Consider the following 16,924-nt stretch of genomic DNA (forward strand, 5'->3'; position numbering starts at 1 on the left):
GTACCAGGTTTAATACAAGCTAGCATCTTTCTGTCTAAACGGTATTCACTTTCATATGCACTTGTAAGAAGACAAAATAATTAAACAGCTCACTCTGTATCAAATAAAATTTAATACTTGGGGTTTTTTCAGACACTGACAGTAGTAGAAGGGAAAGAATCAATAGTTCCAGGCACATTTTACAGGCCTAAAACTTTTTTGCATAGATTTTAGATTTTTATATGCTTTGCTAAGTATCAGAATTGACTATGATATTAACACTGGGACTGAAAGCTTTAAATATATTTAATATATATAATAAATCAAGCTAGTTTGAGTATATCGTTGCAATGACAATTTGAAGAGGGAGAGAACAAAGTCTTCTTTGTTAGGTTTAAATATGGATTTAAATCATAGAAGTGTAGTGGATAAACCCAAAGAGAGTCTCATGGCATAGCATGAACAAAGACAAGTAAGAAACAAAATATGCACCCACTAGATTCATCTACCTGGTTCACAGTGTCTAGTAAGTAGATGCTGTATTCATTCCAGGTCAGCACCCATCCTTCTCGGAAAAAACACGAAACAAGCCCAAGGTGTTTCTCTGAGGAGCTGTAACTTCCTCTGTCAGGTGGTTCCAAACGAGGATACAGTTCAAAAGTTTTTATTCCTCCAGCAAATACATCTTTCAATATGAATGTGGCCTGAACAGTTCCATGAACATCAGACTTCCAGAGACGAAGCCCAGGTCTGGCAGCAAATAGTGTCAGGTCACTCTGTTTACATAGGCCAGGTATAAAACATGCTCCAAATTTGCCACTGCTAAAATTCAGAAGATGACTTTATTTTAAAAGCTATATACTCAACTCAAACATTTTTTAAAACTGATGGCACAAATGTACAACTGCAAATTATCAAAAATAAAAGTCTTTAAGTATTCAGTCAAATGTCTGAAGTACAAATTTGGCTACAGTAAGACGAGAACAGTGCTTCCAAATAACAGTTTTCCCTCAGCTTTAGATGTCAGACACTACATCTGTTAGGGAAGTTACATGACTCTTAATAAGCTTCCTAGCGTTAATGGTACTCTTTGTCCATCTCGGAAAGATCCTACTATGCAGTCATTCTTCTCCCACAATTAATAAAAAACAAGCAAAACACTACAAACTAATGCTAAGAAACTGACAACCTCTACCTAAAGAAAGCACGGAACAGACCTCAACTGTTAAAATCTTCATATCTCATGCATAAAAATACCATTTCTATCACCCAAGAAAACCCCTCGTACTTAAGATGGTCCTTGGTATTCCTCTTACTATTCAGATCCCTGAAAGATCCATTATAAACCTTCTTTCAAGAGTCAGTTTCCTCTACTTCCAAGATACAGTCAGTCATCCTATTCTAAGACTGGGTTCCCTCTTCCTTCATATCCAAGAAAGATCAGACAACAGAAGATGCCAGAAAGTCCTACAAGAACTTCCTAGCCATCAAGCCAACTTTAAGTGCTTGCTACACATTTTCCCTTTTAATTCACTTAAATGTCTAAGAAAAAATGGGATGCCAACTTGCTTTTTGCATTGAATATTATATGACCCATTAGATGGCCCTGATTACAGTGCTTGCTCACACCAAGTCACAGTAAACCAAGAGGGACTGCAGAGGAAGTTTGGCAGTGATTTCTGTTTAAACAGTGAGAAAACATCTTAAATATATTTGCATAATAGTGCCCTGAAAATATGATTGTGACATATTTGCAACCACATACTTTCTAAGTAAGTAGAATTGTCATTTCATGTTTGAGCACACATAGCTACTGTAACTAACTTTTTATGAGAGGACTGCTGTGTTGTATTAATTTCACTGCTTAGACCACTCTTTTGGTAATCCACTATGAAAAGCTAGAATTAATGGATGTGCCTGCAACAAGATTTTTATGAGGGTTACTTTTTTCTGGGCTGTGTTCCAACTTGCTTGACAGATTTCTCTTCTGTGTAAAAAAGTAGAGTCCGTTGTAAAGTAGAGACAAGCAACACTTTCTGGTTGTAATCCAACTGGACAATTGAAGATGGCTCTTCCAATACAAGGCTGGAGTTGCAAATACCCTTTTAAAGATACATACAGTTAACAAGAGTCAACCTTTCTAAAAATATAGGATAATAACTAACACTTTAAAGAAATTAATAAGCCCAAGAAAGAGAAAACAGATAAACAAACAAAAGCTTCTGAACCACTAAGTTCCATGAAGTTCACTTACTGAATGTGGAGTTCCTTTATGCAGACAAGAAGGGAGCTAGATTGTGTGTGCCACAGTGGCACACTATGAAATTCAATTTCTCTTGGAATATTAGCTAATGCATTTTACTTGAAATCAACAGAAACTCTAGGACACATTTTCTTCCTCCTTCTCCACTCATGCAGTGCTGGGACAATCATTACATTTGGAGATGTAGAACCTTTTTGTCAAATCAAATGAGGGACAGTCATAGGTAAATCAGGATAGTGATTGTTCAAACTTTTTTCCCCATACAGAAATTCAAGTTACTACTTACTTTGCCGATGTCCCAGGCCTGTATTTAACAAGACATTAGAAAAAATCCATTTACTGGTAACATGCTGGTTACCCAGCAGAACCCAAATATTACTTTCATTCTACACTCTAGACTGAGGTGTTGAACAATTCTGACAAAAGTACTACATCAGTATAGTGAATCAGCAATGTCACATCATTCAAAAGTACCCTTTCCAAACAAAAGAGAAAGTACTGGCTGAAAGCTGCGGGAAGATATGATAGTTATTTCAAAAAGAAATGTGATAAAATGAGAAGGATCACCACTTTTTTTTTTTTTTAAGATTTTTTTTTTTTTTTAAAAAGTAAGGCAGTTGTGAAGACAACCCAATAGTTGTCTATCTGGGTGCGTGCACGCTTGGCCAAGAGTACACATACCAACAAAGCAGTCCAACTAAATACACGATACTAAGCAACTAACTGCTAAATACTAAAACACAAAAGTGTCTATAATAAATGCTCACCTGGTCTAGGTCTAGGGCAGAGTAGACAATCTTTCCTTTGTCATCTCCAGAGAACAATTTCATCCCATTGGGACTCCAAGCTAAAGCTGTAATGCTACTTTTGTGGATACCAGCAACGTCAAATCTACGAAGCTGTAAAACAACATCAAAGCATTACAGGGAGGAGAAGAGAAAAATGGACACACAAAGCCAATTCAGTGACTGACAAATCTGAGATCAAGTACAAAAACGTAGATCATTCTAATTTTTATTTAGCACAAAAAAACTAAACAATCAAAAAACCCACCACCAATAGCTCAAATATTATTACAAATGAAGAATTTCTCAAAAGCATTTTTGATTAAACACATCTTTTGTAATGAAAAGCATGCTTTAAGATTATTGTTTTTATAAGCTAAGAAGCCTAAGTGTGAAGCCTAAGAAACGTATTTACAGATATTTCATCAGGCAAAATTCTCTGGTTTTCAATGTTAAAAAGAATCACAATAACACTCTTCTAGGATTCGCCATACTAGACCTCAAGATGTTTAGCCAAACACAAAGATTTACCTGTTTGTTTCTTCCAGGTAATGAAGACACAAGCTGAAAAACTGCAACCCGACCTGAGGCTGTACCAACAGCAACTAGATCATCAAAACAACTCAACAGCTTTACAAAAGTAATAGATTCACACTTCCCCTGTTGAAACAAACCATACATAAAACTCACAAAGTTAAAAAGAGAGACAAACAGCAGCTCAATTCTGAGCAGCTCAGCTTCATTAAAGAGACAAGTAAAAGTTAGTATTTACCTCAAAATTATATTTTTTCATCTGGTTTAAATGTCTGCAGTAGAGATAAAGCATTCCAATACTGCTCCCCACAGCAATGTAGTCTCCATTGGTATCAAGTGCTGTGAGGTATACAACAACAGAGCGAAAGCCTTTTTGGACCTTTGTAGGAATAGCATTGAGAAGATAATATAAGGGACAAAACTCCTTAAATACAACCGTAGAAGCCACAGATGCCATAGCAAGCACTGGCATCAGCAATTTTAAGGCTGAAATAAACACATCTACTTGACCACATAAGGAAATCTGAAAGACAAAAGCAAAAGATATGTAATTAACTTCTTTGGAAAGAGTAAATGGTAAACAGAAAGACACGCTTAGCAAGTATGTATGCAGAAATTCTCAGGTTTTGTTACACAAAGAAAAAGCAAGTTAAACTCTTTCAGTGAACATAAGTTACTCTTAGAAGAGCCTTTTTCTTAAGAACAGGCTTATTTCTTAGGTTCAGCCAATATCTAAGAATGTACAGTAACCACTAAATATGGGATAACCATTTTTTCTTGCAGCTGTGAGCTCATGAAAGTTGAGTTCAAATGCAGTGTTTCTTCTCATCTGGCTAGTGAAAGAACCATAAGGTCTGTGCCACTGAACAATCCATGGGATATATTTCTTCATCTATCTTCAAACTCTACCCTCAATCCTCCCAGTGCAGAGAGCATGGGATATTCACTGTGTTATTGCTGTAAGATCAAAGTGTCAAACTATTATTTATGCTCAACTCCTTAGTGACCCACACCCCAAGAAAAACATGGTTGAGAAACTACTCAGAGCTACATCTGCTATATAATCAAATAGCAACCAATAAATAAGAACAGTCTGTGAAGAAAGGGGCAATGAAAAAATGAAAAAAATCCCAGTTTGACAGACACAGGAAGATATCCATGTAGCAATTGAATTTAGAAAGATAAGGAGCAAACAGAATAAGTACCATATGCCTGTGTTTCCCTTTATGGTTAAGCAAATAATTTCATGCTGATGATCAACATTATCAATATACTTCAGAAATCATTCTGGTATCTTTCTAAGAATAACAGAAACAAAGATACTGTTTGCTTTCTTCAAGAAAAAAATGTAGTCACAGCTCATCATAGTAACAACGTACTGGGATCTTCAGAAAAAGCTGATACAACCACAACATATATAAAAATATTTTTAAAAGCTAATTAAACCCCAGTACTTTTTCTCATCATGGGGTGACAGCCTTGACAAGAACATTTTGCAGCAGCAACTATTCTCCTCACTGATAACTTTGGAACATGGAAAAGGAAAGAAATCTTCACTTCTTGTATTTTATTTTGCCATGAGCAAGTCCAAATAACAAAGTGATTTAGAATCTTCCAAAAATACTTGCAGTTTTCCAAGACAGTTGTTTAAGCCTGTGACATTGAAGATTTTCTTAAGTTTCAGCAGAGTTATCATTTCCTTAGAGAAATTAAAACCAAAATATGCCTATTGAGGTTAGAAACACTTTTAAATGCTCAAAATTATTCTGTAAAGCATTCCTCCTGCAATTTGTGAGATATGTCCTATTGTGTCTAGTTTTTATTTCTCTAAGGATGGAAAATGGTATTTGTTATGCAGCTTCACACCTTGTTTACAGTACATATCAACTAAAAAGCTACTCTAGCTTAATATCTCCAATATTGTGAAAAAGCTCTGATGTCTCAATTTTCAAACTATTTCAGTTATTCTGAGGGAGGATTCAGCACACTGGCTTTGAGCCCTGCAACACTTGCTGTCAACATACAATTCCACTAAATACAAAGGGATTACTTGCATGACATTACCCATTCAAGCCCATGTTAGACAAAACCGCAGGAATAAAGATTAGTTACTGGACCCATTCTTTAACTGTGTTACAAAAACTACCAGTAAGTAAGTTAGCAGCAGTTATTAGATGTTCTTAATTGTGATAAATTTTACCGCTTGCTAGACCTTAGAAATTAATTCCACTCTTCTTCAGTATTTACTACCTGTCATGACACCTTTTTTCATGAGCTGATTTTCATGAGTGTCCAAATTACTGCTGAATGAAGAGTTCCTTTCAGAGTTGTTTACTAAATTAACAGATAGCCTCAGTGCATCACCACTCTTTTACATACCATCTATTTTCTATTCTATATTTTCGGTCTCCTGCCCTTTCCTTCAGCATTTCCTACCTTCTATCTACAGTCAACTAGAAGAGAGAACCCACTGCTAAAGGCTCTTGTTTGCTGTACTAAACATGCTACTTTGTCAGTTTAGTCATTTTACTAGCTGCTGATCTTTTTTTTTTTTCCTTCCCGCCTTTACTTTTTCTAATAAAATAAAATCCAGTCACTGTCCTGCATCTCACATGTACAAATCTTCCTCTGTCTAATTTCAATTTTTACCACTCTACCACTCAATTTCTACCACTGGAACCACCTCACACTCCCCAGTTGCCAAAGGACCTCACAAGTCCTCAAAATTCATTCCCTCAGTTTCCATCACTTATCCTTCCAGCTCAACTAAACTGTTAAAAACATAGTAATTCATTACAAACTATGGAATTATGAAAATCTGGGTTATCCAGAAAAAGACTATTACTCTTTCCTCTGCAACAACCCTATCTGCAACTTGATGCACGTTTTGTAAATTTACATATAATTTAATAAGATTAAAAAAAAAGGGAAAGTTTTACAGGGTTCTTTCCCCCCCACCTAGAAAACAATGACAGGAATTATTTCTTGTCATATACTAACTAAAAAAAAAAAAAAAATGCTGTCAAGTTAGGGTTCTCACTCTTCATAAAATTTAAATACAATCTTATTTCAATCTGATGGCAAAGTTGGAAAAAAATGAAATTAAGTTTTGCTCTCTATAACCCATTCACCCTGCACAATTAAAATATATATTAATAAACTATAATTTCTTGCCAACATGGACAAATTAGTTTCGAGTGGTTTACAGTCTAACAAAACACTTGCACTATTTGAATGAAAACATAACTGAAAGCTCAAATCATCACTTTATTAAAAATGCAACTAATTGAGTCATTTTATCTACACGAAACAAATGTATAAAGGACTAGAGAACTGCAATGTGGCCTATATATATGAAAAAACTCTGCACAAACACCACAATTCTCTGCTTTTGGGCCTAGTCTTCAACATCTCCCTAATCACAGTTGGGTATCACAAGTAGTCTCTTTATTAACAGCTTTAAGACTATCTATTACCTGTTCTCCTACTTCGTTAACGAAAGGCAAACAGTGGATATAATTTATTTTCTCAGACAGATTTGGGAATTGGATGCACATGTTCACTGTGACAGCCACAGTTACTCTCTAGTATATAACAGCTATATAGGGTAAATCAGCTTGTGCTAAGCAGCTACCCTGCAGCAGAGATAAAGTAGAGAAAAATACCTTATGTTGCACATTGAAAACAATCACCAGAGGGTCTTCCTTCTCAACTCACAAAGTTCACAACAAGTTTTTAAATACTGCATTCAAGGCCATGTTTTGAAAAGCAAACTTTTTAAAGTTTTCTCTGATCTCAGAAACAGGAGTAAGGCTGTTTAACAGAGGTAACTAAAGTAAGAGATAATCCCACGGCTAAACAGATGCAGTGGTTAAAGGTTCAGTGCCAGCGTACACCACAGACTGACTGCAGAAGGCTAAAGCTGTTACTGCATTTCTCTGAGACAAAGTGCCCTGTCTGTACAAGAGGGACAACTCTGAGGTTTTTTGTTCTTTAAGCTTTTCAGAGTATGGAGAAACTCATATACGACCACAGCTAAACACAACAGTCTCTGATCTAAACTAGATTCTGCCAACTAAAAAGAAGAGCGTTTTGTTTTCTTTTTTTTTTTTTTTTTTTTCCCTAATACTTCTCATATTTTTAGCCTAAGGAGCAGGCTTCTCCACTGCCACATCTCCGGAGCTTTTCACAGCAAACCGCTGCCAAGCAGAGAGAAGACCACAAATTCACAGCCCACTGAAACAAGGAGCTCTGCTTTCCTGCATCCCGTTTGCAGGCAGAGCACCAGCCAGCACACAGGCCGTGACTTCCTGATTAACAACGCCTGTTGCTCTACACGAGTCATGATATGTTGCATTTCTGTCTCAGAAGAGCGGGGGTTTTTTTATTAAAAATAACAATCCTAGGTGACAGATGGAGAGGATGGAGAAAAGAGCACCTAGGGTCACCGCACGTGCAGGTACGCCAAGGCGAGCAGCACAAAGCAGGCTTTACTCACTGTGATGGCCCTGGGACATCCAGTTTCTCTAGGAAACCTTCCCTAGAGGTATTTCTGTATTCTGACAGATGTTCCAAACCATCCCTCCCTCCTATGCCGCCTTTTAGCGCTTGAGGGAATGCATCTCCTGACAAGGGAGGAAGAATACAGCCACGGGCCAGCAACGCGCCTCGCTTTCCTCAGCTTTACTTCAGCTTATGCCGGATTTACCACCCAGACCCAGAGCTCCCGCCGGGCCGAGAGGGGAAACACGACGACGGCGAAGCCCCTTCAGCCGCTCCGCGGGCGCGTAACGGCCGCCTCGCCCCCGCCCCCAGCGCCCCAGCGCGCCCTCCCGCCCGCGGTGTCCCGCGGCCAGCTCCAGCCGCCGGGCGGGAGAGCCGGCCCGCTCCCCGCCTCAGCCCAGCCGCCACAGGCGGCGCCAGGCCCCGCCGGCGGCGCCCAGGGAGGGACGCCAGAGCCGGAGCGAGACCCTCAGGCGGCTCCCGCCCACCTCCGCAGAGACGCGGCTCCACTCACCTCCTCCCCAAGAGCGCGGGGCAACGCTGGCTGCCAGCGGGGAGCGGAGGGGAAGAGCGGAACGTCCCACCCCACCCGCACCCTCGAGGCCCCGAAGCGGCGGCGGCCCCGGCTGCCTGCGCCGCTCGGCGGGGCCGGGCCTGGGCGGGGCCGGACGTGAGCGCACTTCCGTGGCGGCCGCCATGGCGGGTGAGTGAGGGAGGAAGGGCGGGCGGGGGGGCAGTTCCCCTCAGCCCCGGGCGGGGGGCTGCCCGCGGCCGGGTTGTGCCGCTGGCGCTTCCCAAGTAACTGAATAAGGCGCCTGTTTTGCATCTGAGCTTCGGGCCGGGCTTGCAGCCGCCTCCCCTCCCGCGGCAGGGCCTGGGGCGGCGCATCGTGAGGCGCGGGCGCTGCGGGAAAGCCGCCGCGGCCCTCGGCAGCAGCCGGCTCTCTCCCGGCGCTTCGGGCTCGCCTGGGGACCTGAGTTCGTTCAGGGGTTTTGTGGCGCGAACGCCGCGTGGATACAGTCGTCGTTGCCGTGATTTTTTTTTTTTTTTTTTTTTTTTTTTTTTGGCGTCATACGCGGCGTTAGCATTTGGCTGTGGTGTATCGACCGAAGGCTCCTAGGTTGCTCAGTGCTGCAAAGCCGCTGCTGTCCGGGTGACGACGTCACACCTCAGGACACGTTTGCGTTTTTTTTTAATAACATGATTTTGTTGTAAACAGTAATCAAGCTGATCGATGAGGAATTAGATTTCATGGTTGAAGGGAGCTGATGTAAATTCTATTTTACTTGAATCAATATTCAGTAGAAAAGTAAGGAAATGATTCACACAAAACAACTGCCAGACCCCATACTGATTCATTTCTGTATGCTTTAAATGGCTTAATTTCTTTATTTTCTCATATAGCAAAAAGTCCTGCTGATGGTACTCCAAGAAGACCTGTTTTACCTGTCAGTGCAAGAAAAATTAAAGATAATGCAGCAGACTGGCATAATTTAATGATGAAATGGGAAAGACTGAATGATGATGGATTTACTACAGCAAACAAAATAATCAACATGAAGATCAGTGAGCAGTAAGTATGCTAATAACACAAGTAAAGACAGCATAAAGGTTGCTCTTATTAAGAAATTAATCTGGTTTCTTCACTAGAAAGTTCATTTTGGGGGAATGAGAGATGGGGGAAAGAACATGTCAGAGTGGATAAGCTAGCTCTTAAACTCAGCAGTTGCACTTTCTGGTTACATAAACTATTTACATTCAAATAATAAATGCCTCAGAGATTAAAATAATCCCATAGAATAATTGTATTTACAAGAAATGGAAAATGTTTACTATACATCATAAAGCATAGCAGATATTTAAAATACTTACATAATGTACAATGGTAAAATCTAATCCTATAGATCAGATAGCCCATTTGAGTTCCCTTACTCTTGCATATTTACGCTGAGGCCAGTATTACCAAATTTAACTAATGTCAAATTTCAGCAGATTTTAAGAAAGAATCAGTGTTTTTTATAGACAAAAATGTTATAGCAGTCATGATTAACAAAAACGACTTTGACAGAGCCGTTATCTTCATGCTGTAAAGAAAAACCTATAACTAACAGGGTTTTGAGAAGAAAGTTCTGCAGAGTCCTGGCAGCTGAACAGGGCTTGTCTGACAGGACTCTGACATGTACAAACTCAGGAATATTTTTCTGTAACGGTGTCAGATGTTGCTTTTGCTCTCTAGCAACTCCCTTTCCCCTGACTTAAGTTTACAGCTTCTGTGGAAAAGTCAGCCAAGACAGGACAGGTGTGTGTGCATTAGCTGCTCTGGTTTCACAGTTAAATGGTGCAGCTTAAATCGTGCATGAAGGTGAGTCTGTGATGAGGCACCAGATTGTCAGCTGGAGCAGCTGAAGCCTGGGCATACCTCGTCCATTATGAGCGAATAACCTCCAATACAGGGGCAAGGTAAAGTGGGAAAAGGTGTTATCTTAACACCTGCAACTGTTTTCTCAAGGACATGCTCTAAGGTAAAGTACTTTTACGTTCCTTTGCAGATTATGGTACCAGCCCCAGTTGCTCACCTGGCTAGCTATGTCTCTTACTGTTTTTATGTAGGAACTCTCATGAAGAGCCTGCGAGAGAGATTTTGTATCAGACCACATTGATTTTAAATCTGCACAGCTTGAGTAAACCTATATGCAGTTTTTACTCTGCCTTATGTTTCTATTCTAGATTTCAAGACAACAAACTGGAGATAGCATGTGACAACGGTGCTATAGAATCTGAAAAGCCAGTTCCAAAATACAATGAAGAACTGGACAATTGCTGTGCAGAATTACTTGAGACCTTAAAGCATATGGTAATGCTCATTTTTCAATCTTAGTATGAATCAATTCCAAGTGTGTTCAAGTATGACATAAGGAAATTTCCTCAAGTATTTGTTGTAAGCAGAAAATTGGGATTTTTAGTCATAGTTTGGTGACTTCAGACCTAAATGATTATAAATCTAGTGTGCACAATTTCTTTGCTTGACTGGTAAATTTGAAAGTTGATTTTACATCTGCCTTCTGCTTATAATTCTACTCCTCCCTTTATAAAGTGATCTTCTGAAAACAAGTCGTACAAAAAAATGCATTCTAAAACTGCACCCGTCTTGTTTTCTCATCCTGAATATTCCCGCTTTTTAGAATGAAACAAACAACAAAGCATAAAGCGGTGCTTTACCTGCCATCATATCCTTGCAGCTATCTTTGATCAGACATAATGCATTTATAGTGTTAGTCTGCCTACCTGCATTTTCTGTGCAGAACTCCTTCTCTAGAGAGTAGACGAAGATAATTATGTAATTCACCTTTTTTCTGGATACACTGCTAGGAATTAATGTCACCTGTCGGTTTGACAGGAAGAAAAAAGAATAATTTTTGACTGATACTGCAATTTAAAATTCTGATCAAAAGTAACTTATACAGCCTTCTGCCAAAGTGGAGGCCCATAAAAAAGGGAATAGATTTATTTTTTTATATAGAGAGGATACCAGTCTATTATTTAGAATAAGCAGGAAAACAGCTGGATTTTCTTCAAAATTCTGTTCTGTGGGAAAAAGTAACAGTAAATTGGGTTTTCTTCCTTTTTTTTTTTTTTTTCCCCTTAGGTAGTTTTGTATTCAGACTACCAAGTGTGTTGATGCAATTTTTTTATTACTCCTAGTGCAATTATTTAATTACAATTAAATTATTATGGAGTCTAAGCAGTCAGTGTTAGATTGAATACTGAACATAGCTACTACAGACATATTTGATTTTTCATTCCTTATGCATTCGTATCAGCTTATGAGTTTATAGAAATATCTGTATTTTAGCTTCTTGACTTAAAGATACTGTCTGCAAGCTCCATTTCTTTGTAAACATTAGTCCCCATCAGTAATGCACAAAGTCAGCTGAACGTGAAGGAAGTGGATGGAATGACCTGTTTTTCAAATCAAGCTGTTAAATCAGCATAGGTATGTTGTCAATAGGAGCTTGAGCTGCTTTTCTCACCTGCCACTGATCTTTTGAAATCAAGTTTAAGTCATCTTGATGTGGTAATGCAAGAAAGCATGTGTTTTTAGGGCTTGTGTCACACTTGTTCATAGACAGTCTGGTATTTTTGCCCAGTACTAAATTGTATAGGAAAAACCCAGAGAGAGGTAAAAAGATGAAAGGGCTTTAATATTCTGCATGGAGGAAACAAAAGAATTGTGCAGAATCAGAGTCAGGAAGAAAGACATGTGTAGTGTTCAGAATTTTCAGGTATTTAGTATTAAATCTTTATATAAATTCCAGCTTTGATTCTTGTCTGGAGTTTAAAAAAGTGAGTTAGAAATGGTAAGACTAAATAGTCTTCACAAATTGTATGTTTTAAAAAAATGTTTAAGATTATAGTAGCCTAATGTTCCTGAGATGTGTCCCTAACATTACATGTTCATCATTTTCAGAGAAAAATACAACTGAAAATGGAAAGGCTTACTTCGACTACTAAAGCAATCTGTGACTTGGAAGCATTCCACCATGGCGCCGGGAATTGCACAGCACCCTTCTTTCATACGTGGCCCACACCATACTTCTGTAAGTAAAATATTGATTATCGTAGCTAATTGCATTGTGTCATTGATATAATCTAATGTAGGACTGAAAAATAAACCCTTTTATCTGGATGTGTTGCCTTAGAGAGAGAGAGAGAGAGTGTGTATCTGTCTCCTTTATAATTGACTAATCAATAAACACATGAATGCACCACTTGGCTTAGGGTTACTGCTGGTGGCTGCTTGCATGAATTGCCAAGCATTGTCTGACATGCAACAATTACAGCATAAAACTAAGCTTGTCAGCAGCTTACAGTATCCAAGCTGCAAGAGCCACATCCTTTGTAGGGAGAGACATGTTTGCAACTCGGTGGTGTTAATTGTCTTAACTGACTTGACATGCTGCTTGACACTGAATTAAAATCTGTGAATGCAAAGAACAAGTTATACCTCAGTCAATTCTCAGGCAGACAAAGAAAAATACTTCTGATCTCAATGTTAGTCAAGACAAGTAAAGAAACGTTCAGATACTGTTAGTATCAGTCCTTTTAGCATTCACTTGATGGCAAAAGGTACTGCCTCCCAACTGGCATTACCACAGTTATAAAACTGTTTGAATTTAAGAGAAGCCTCGTTGCGTGCAAACCAACTGCCACCTTTGTGAAGTAAAAGTCATACTTTTGTGAAGCCCTGCTTCTTACTTCACTACAACAAGTTAGTGGGAATCTTATGTATTAGTTCCTGCCAGCTTAAAAGGGTAAGAACAACAAAGACAGCTGCTGTCAAAACACTTGTCATGACTGAATCATTTAGTGATGCTCTCTGCTCCATGAAAGACTAAATCCTCCTCAAGGTAGTGATAGTTGGGGTTAAGTTAGAAACACAAGATCAGTCTCTCTTTAAAAATAATTGATGTGACTATTGTCTAGGAAGTCAAACAATCAAAGATTATTGCATGAATATATTTTAACCCCCCACACCAGTATAACTAACATAACTAGTAACAATATTAGTTTTTACATTACACGCTTCAGTTTTGGCCTGTTGTTTTGTTTTACTGTTACTTTTTACTACTGATATCACTTACTGGTGATCAGGCACTGCTAAAGTGCATGACAGCATGTGGGGACATTCTTTAGATTAGCTAAAATTAACAGTGACTCTAAAAGGTGAAGCTTGTATTTCAAGATAGCATTTCCAAATTTTAACATCAAATTCCAGTTATTTGAAAGGATAGCTATAATTGCTAACGTTACGGTGAGAATCAAGACCACTGCTTGTTCTAGAATTGAAAGGGGATTCATGTCAAAATCACAAGTGTATAAAATATATCCAAAAGCTGTTGGAATTGTTCAGCATTTTATATTCTAGTGTACAAACATTATTAATGCTGTAAAAACCAACATGTCTAAATACAAGCAATAGCTTATGCAAGGTAGGGTTTTTTTAATGTTCCACATATTACAAGTATAATTTAACTTCTAGAGAATTGCTGAAATGTTCTGGTCAGTGTGCTTAGTTTTTCAATCCATTTCAGATGAGGTTTCTCTGAAGCTCTCTGAAATGTACCGGAAGGAACTACAACTCAAGCAAACAATTGTACAAGGAATTGCTCATTCTGATGACCAGGATCTGATGATGGTCTATTTATCATCGTGGTTATACCAGCCTTACATTGATAACAGCAGCAAACTACTACTTGAAGCCATGCTGCTGGAAACAGGACACAGACAGTGCTAGAATTTCAAATGTTACATGGATTGCTTCTAATGATGCTTATATGAAACTGAAATGGCAAATTGCAGGGCTGACCAAGTAAGTTGAGTTTTTGTAAAACTTATTAAAAATATTTTTCTCTATTTGTATTTTTTATTTTGTGTCAGCTGATACTCCTTTTTGTTCATGGGACAGTCTGGTTTTGATTGCTTTATCCATTTTAAGTGCAGCAGAGAAGCTACAGGTAGGAGGCCAAGTCCCCTGTAATCAGAAAGAGGTAAGCACTATTTGGTGGTCTGAGGGGATTCAATGCACATAGACACATACAGCAAATAATGTAACTACTTTCCAAGTCTTGACAGTCTAAAATATCTATGTTGTCCCTTTCACCATAGAAATTCAGCACTTCTTGATGCTCTGCGGTTGGGTTTTTTGCAAGACTTAACAGGGATAGTGCTTTTGTACTTGCTTTATAAATGGGGAAAGGGAAAGGAAAGCACAAAAGCACAAAAAGCAGGATCCAAGAGTGGATCCAGAAGGATCCACACGGTCTGGTATGTGGTTCTGAAATGCTGTCTCACACACTAGTGTAAATTCTGGTTTGGTTTTGGTTATAGTGTGGTTAGGTACATCTGCCTTGAAAAGGGATCCAAGCCTGCATGTACGCTGGGAAGGTTTAGCACAACTCACCACTCCACAGTCGTCATACGAAAAGGTCTTGTCTCTTAATTCATTGTAACTTTTTTCTTTTAGAGATGTTTCATGAAAGCATCTGTTGAATAAAAATGAGACCTGCTTCCGTCATGGCCTTATCCCATATTGTTTGCTTCCTGTCATAGGGGTCAGTGAGCTTTTCCTTGGATTACTGTGCCTGATGACAAGTGGTTTTGGTTTAAAGGTGTGCCCCCTCTGTATTTTTGGTTAGCAGTTTACATGACAAGGATCGATGGCTTGAATTCTTGCTTTTCTTTTTCATGCTGCTTTCTTGGAAAATACAGTAAAGAGTGTGTTTGGGAGAAACAGTTAATGCAAAAGCTAACTGCTGAAGTGGAATTCAATACCCTAATTCGCTTTCACTCCTAAAGGCGTAATAATCATGGTAGTGCACAGTTAGGTCAAACCTGGGTAGCGTGGTGAAGCTGCTACACCTACCCAGCCCTTAATAACCGTTAGCTGCTACTGCAAATTACCACTTTTCAGAGTGTATTACGATGTGAAAACTATGCAGCCGTGCCAACAAATTTTTAGTTAAATCCCTTAGGCCTTCTGCTTCCTTCATTACAATTAATAATCTATAGCCTTCCCATTTACTGATTGCCTGTATGACCTGCTCCTATATAAACTGTTGATTTAGATCTCTTATTTCACACGCTTATGTAGAGTTTCTAAGTCCTGTTGACTCCTTGTTGTGCCCTAATGGATGTTTACCCATGATTCTCCTTGAAGCAAATATTTGACACAAAATGCACACTACTATGAAATGACCGTAATGCATGGGGTTTGACACTAGATAAATCTAATTAAAACAGTGAGAGATTCTGGAACAGATTTCTGATAGGAAAGGTAGGGCCGCTTACATAACTAGTTCCAAGCTGAAACCCCACAAGCATGGTAAGGGAAATAGGTAAATTTCCTGCAATAATGGGACAGATGTGAATTGGAAAAGTTTTCTCAACATGTTGCTCTGTTCAACGAGGTTGTTTCTGACAGCTTAATAGTGTTCTATTCTTACCCTAAATTTCTAGCATCTAAAAAGAAATTCTGCTGTAGCTCAAGGAGAATACAATCAGTTATGAATAGCTTTGTTGAGTTTTATTATTGTTCTGTGCAAGTGTTCCACCTAGTTTGACAGCCACCTTAATTTATCTGAGTAGGGCCAGACCCTTGTCACTCTGGAAACACCTTCATACTTGAAAAGTATTTTCCAGGGAGAAGAGGTTGGTTCACTTACAGAATTGGTTTTTTAAGATGAGAGTAGGTGTGTTTTATTTCCCAGCATGTGCAAATCAATAGGGAAGGCAGAATTGAAGCAAATTTTCATTTTCTGCACAGGTGGAAATTATCATTTGTTCTTGTTTCTTAGAGGAAATAAGCTCTTCAAAAAGAGTCCTCATAGTCACAGACCCCCTTGCTCACTGACAGCTCTCGGACACAGGAAGATTGCTGCAAAAATCATTGCAGAGATGTTTTGTCATTATAGCTCTAAGCAGTTGATTGTTACAGTTGAAGCCCTCAGATGTAGTGACGAGACAATCAGTATAAAAAGAGTGTAATAAAGAATTGCTCACTGCAATCAAACACTTTGAAAGACCAGCAGAACCTTGCTTGGTATGGTACCTTCACTTATAAGGTAGGCCTGTATCTTCTGGCTGTAAGCACCTCCTTAAAAAAAAAAAAAACAAAAAACAAAACAAAAAAAAACTACACCATAAACCCAGCCACCAGACAGGAGCTTACTAACATATGATGACATCTTTCACATCCACACATAAAAGGCAGTGTTTCAGCTAATCAAATTTATCTTCTGTTTAGGCAACCAAGAAAAAAAAAAAAACAAAACAGAAAAATAAGCCACCAAACCCCAAACCA

At 38.8% G+C, this 16,924-nt stretch overlaps 2 protein-coding genes across 6 annotated transcripts in view; one reads left to right on the forward strand and one right to left on the reverse strand.

Annotated features, from left to right (window-relative positions):
- The window catches only part of TECPR2 (tectonin beta-propeller repeat containing 2), a 44,764-nt gene extending 36,079 nt beyond the window's left edge, over window positions 1–8,685 (reverse strand). Inside the window, exons 1-6 of one of the 2 annotated variants that reach the window (XM_032981666.2) lie at window positions 8,579–8,685; window positions 3,800–4,084; window positions 3,559–3,687; window positions 3,010–3,141; window positions 1,924–2,081; window positions 489–801 (exon numbers count right to left, since the gene is read on the reverse strand). In XM_032981666.2, the coding sequence (XP_032837557.2) occupies window positions 489–801; window positions 1,924–2,081; window positions 3,010–3,141; window positions 3,559–3,687; window positions 3,800–4,033 (966 nt within the window). In that variant the 5' untranslated portion in view covers window positions 4,034–4,084; window positions 8,579–8,685. Of the gene's footprint in view, window positions 1–488; window positions 802–1,923; window positions 2,082–3,009; window positions 3,142–3,558; window positions 3,688–3,799; window positions 4,085–4,766; window positions 4,833–8,578 lie in introns of those variants that run through there. The other variant, XM_042799189.1, reaches the window with a different exon arrangement.
- LOC104362005 (cyclin dependent kinase 2 interacting protein) lies at window positions 8,663–16,746 on the forward strand. 4 transcript variants are annotated; one of them, XM_042799193.1, is made up of 6 exons: window positions 8,663–8,767; window positions 9,469–9,637; window positions 10,792–10,918; window positions 12,533–12,662; window positions 14,503–14,612; window positions 15,089–16,746. In XM_042799193.1, exons 1-6 carry the CDS (start codon window positions 8,761–8,763, stop codon window positions 15,116–15,118), a joined length of 573 nt encoding a protein of 190 aa, XP_042655127.1. In that variant the 5' UTR covers window positions 8,663–8,760; the 3' UTR covers window positions 15,119–16,746. The 4 variants fall into 4 exon arrangements, with proteins under 4 accessions (XP_042655127.1, XP_042655126.1, XP_042655125.1 ...); XM_042799192.1 differs by having other exon boundaries at window positions 14,503–16,746; XM_042799191.1 differs by lacking the exons at window positions 14,503–14,612; window positions 15,089–16,746 and adding an exon at window positions 14,157–14,478.
- The last annotated feature ends 178 nt before the right edge of the window (window positions 16,747–16,924 follow it).

The sequence above is a fragment of the Tyto alba genome, unplaced genomic scaffold (genome assembly GCF_018691265.1).
Source record: "Tyto alba isolate M040663 unplaced genomic scaffold, T.alba_DEE_v4.0 Super-Scaffold_29, whole genome shotgun sequence".
Classification (NCBI taxonomy): Eukaryota; Metazoa; Chordata; class Aves; order Strigiformes; family Tytonidae; genus Tyto; species Tyto alba.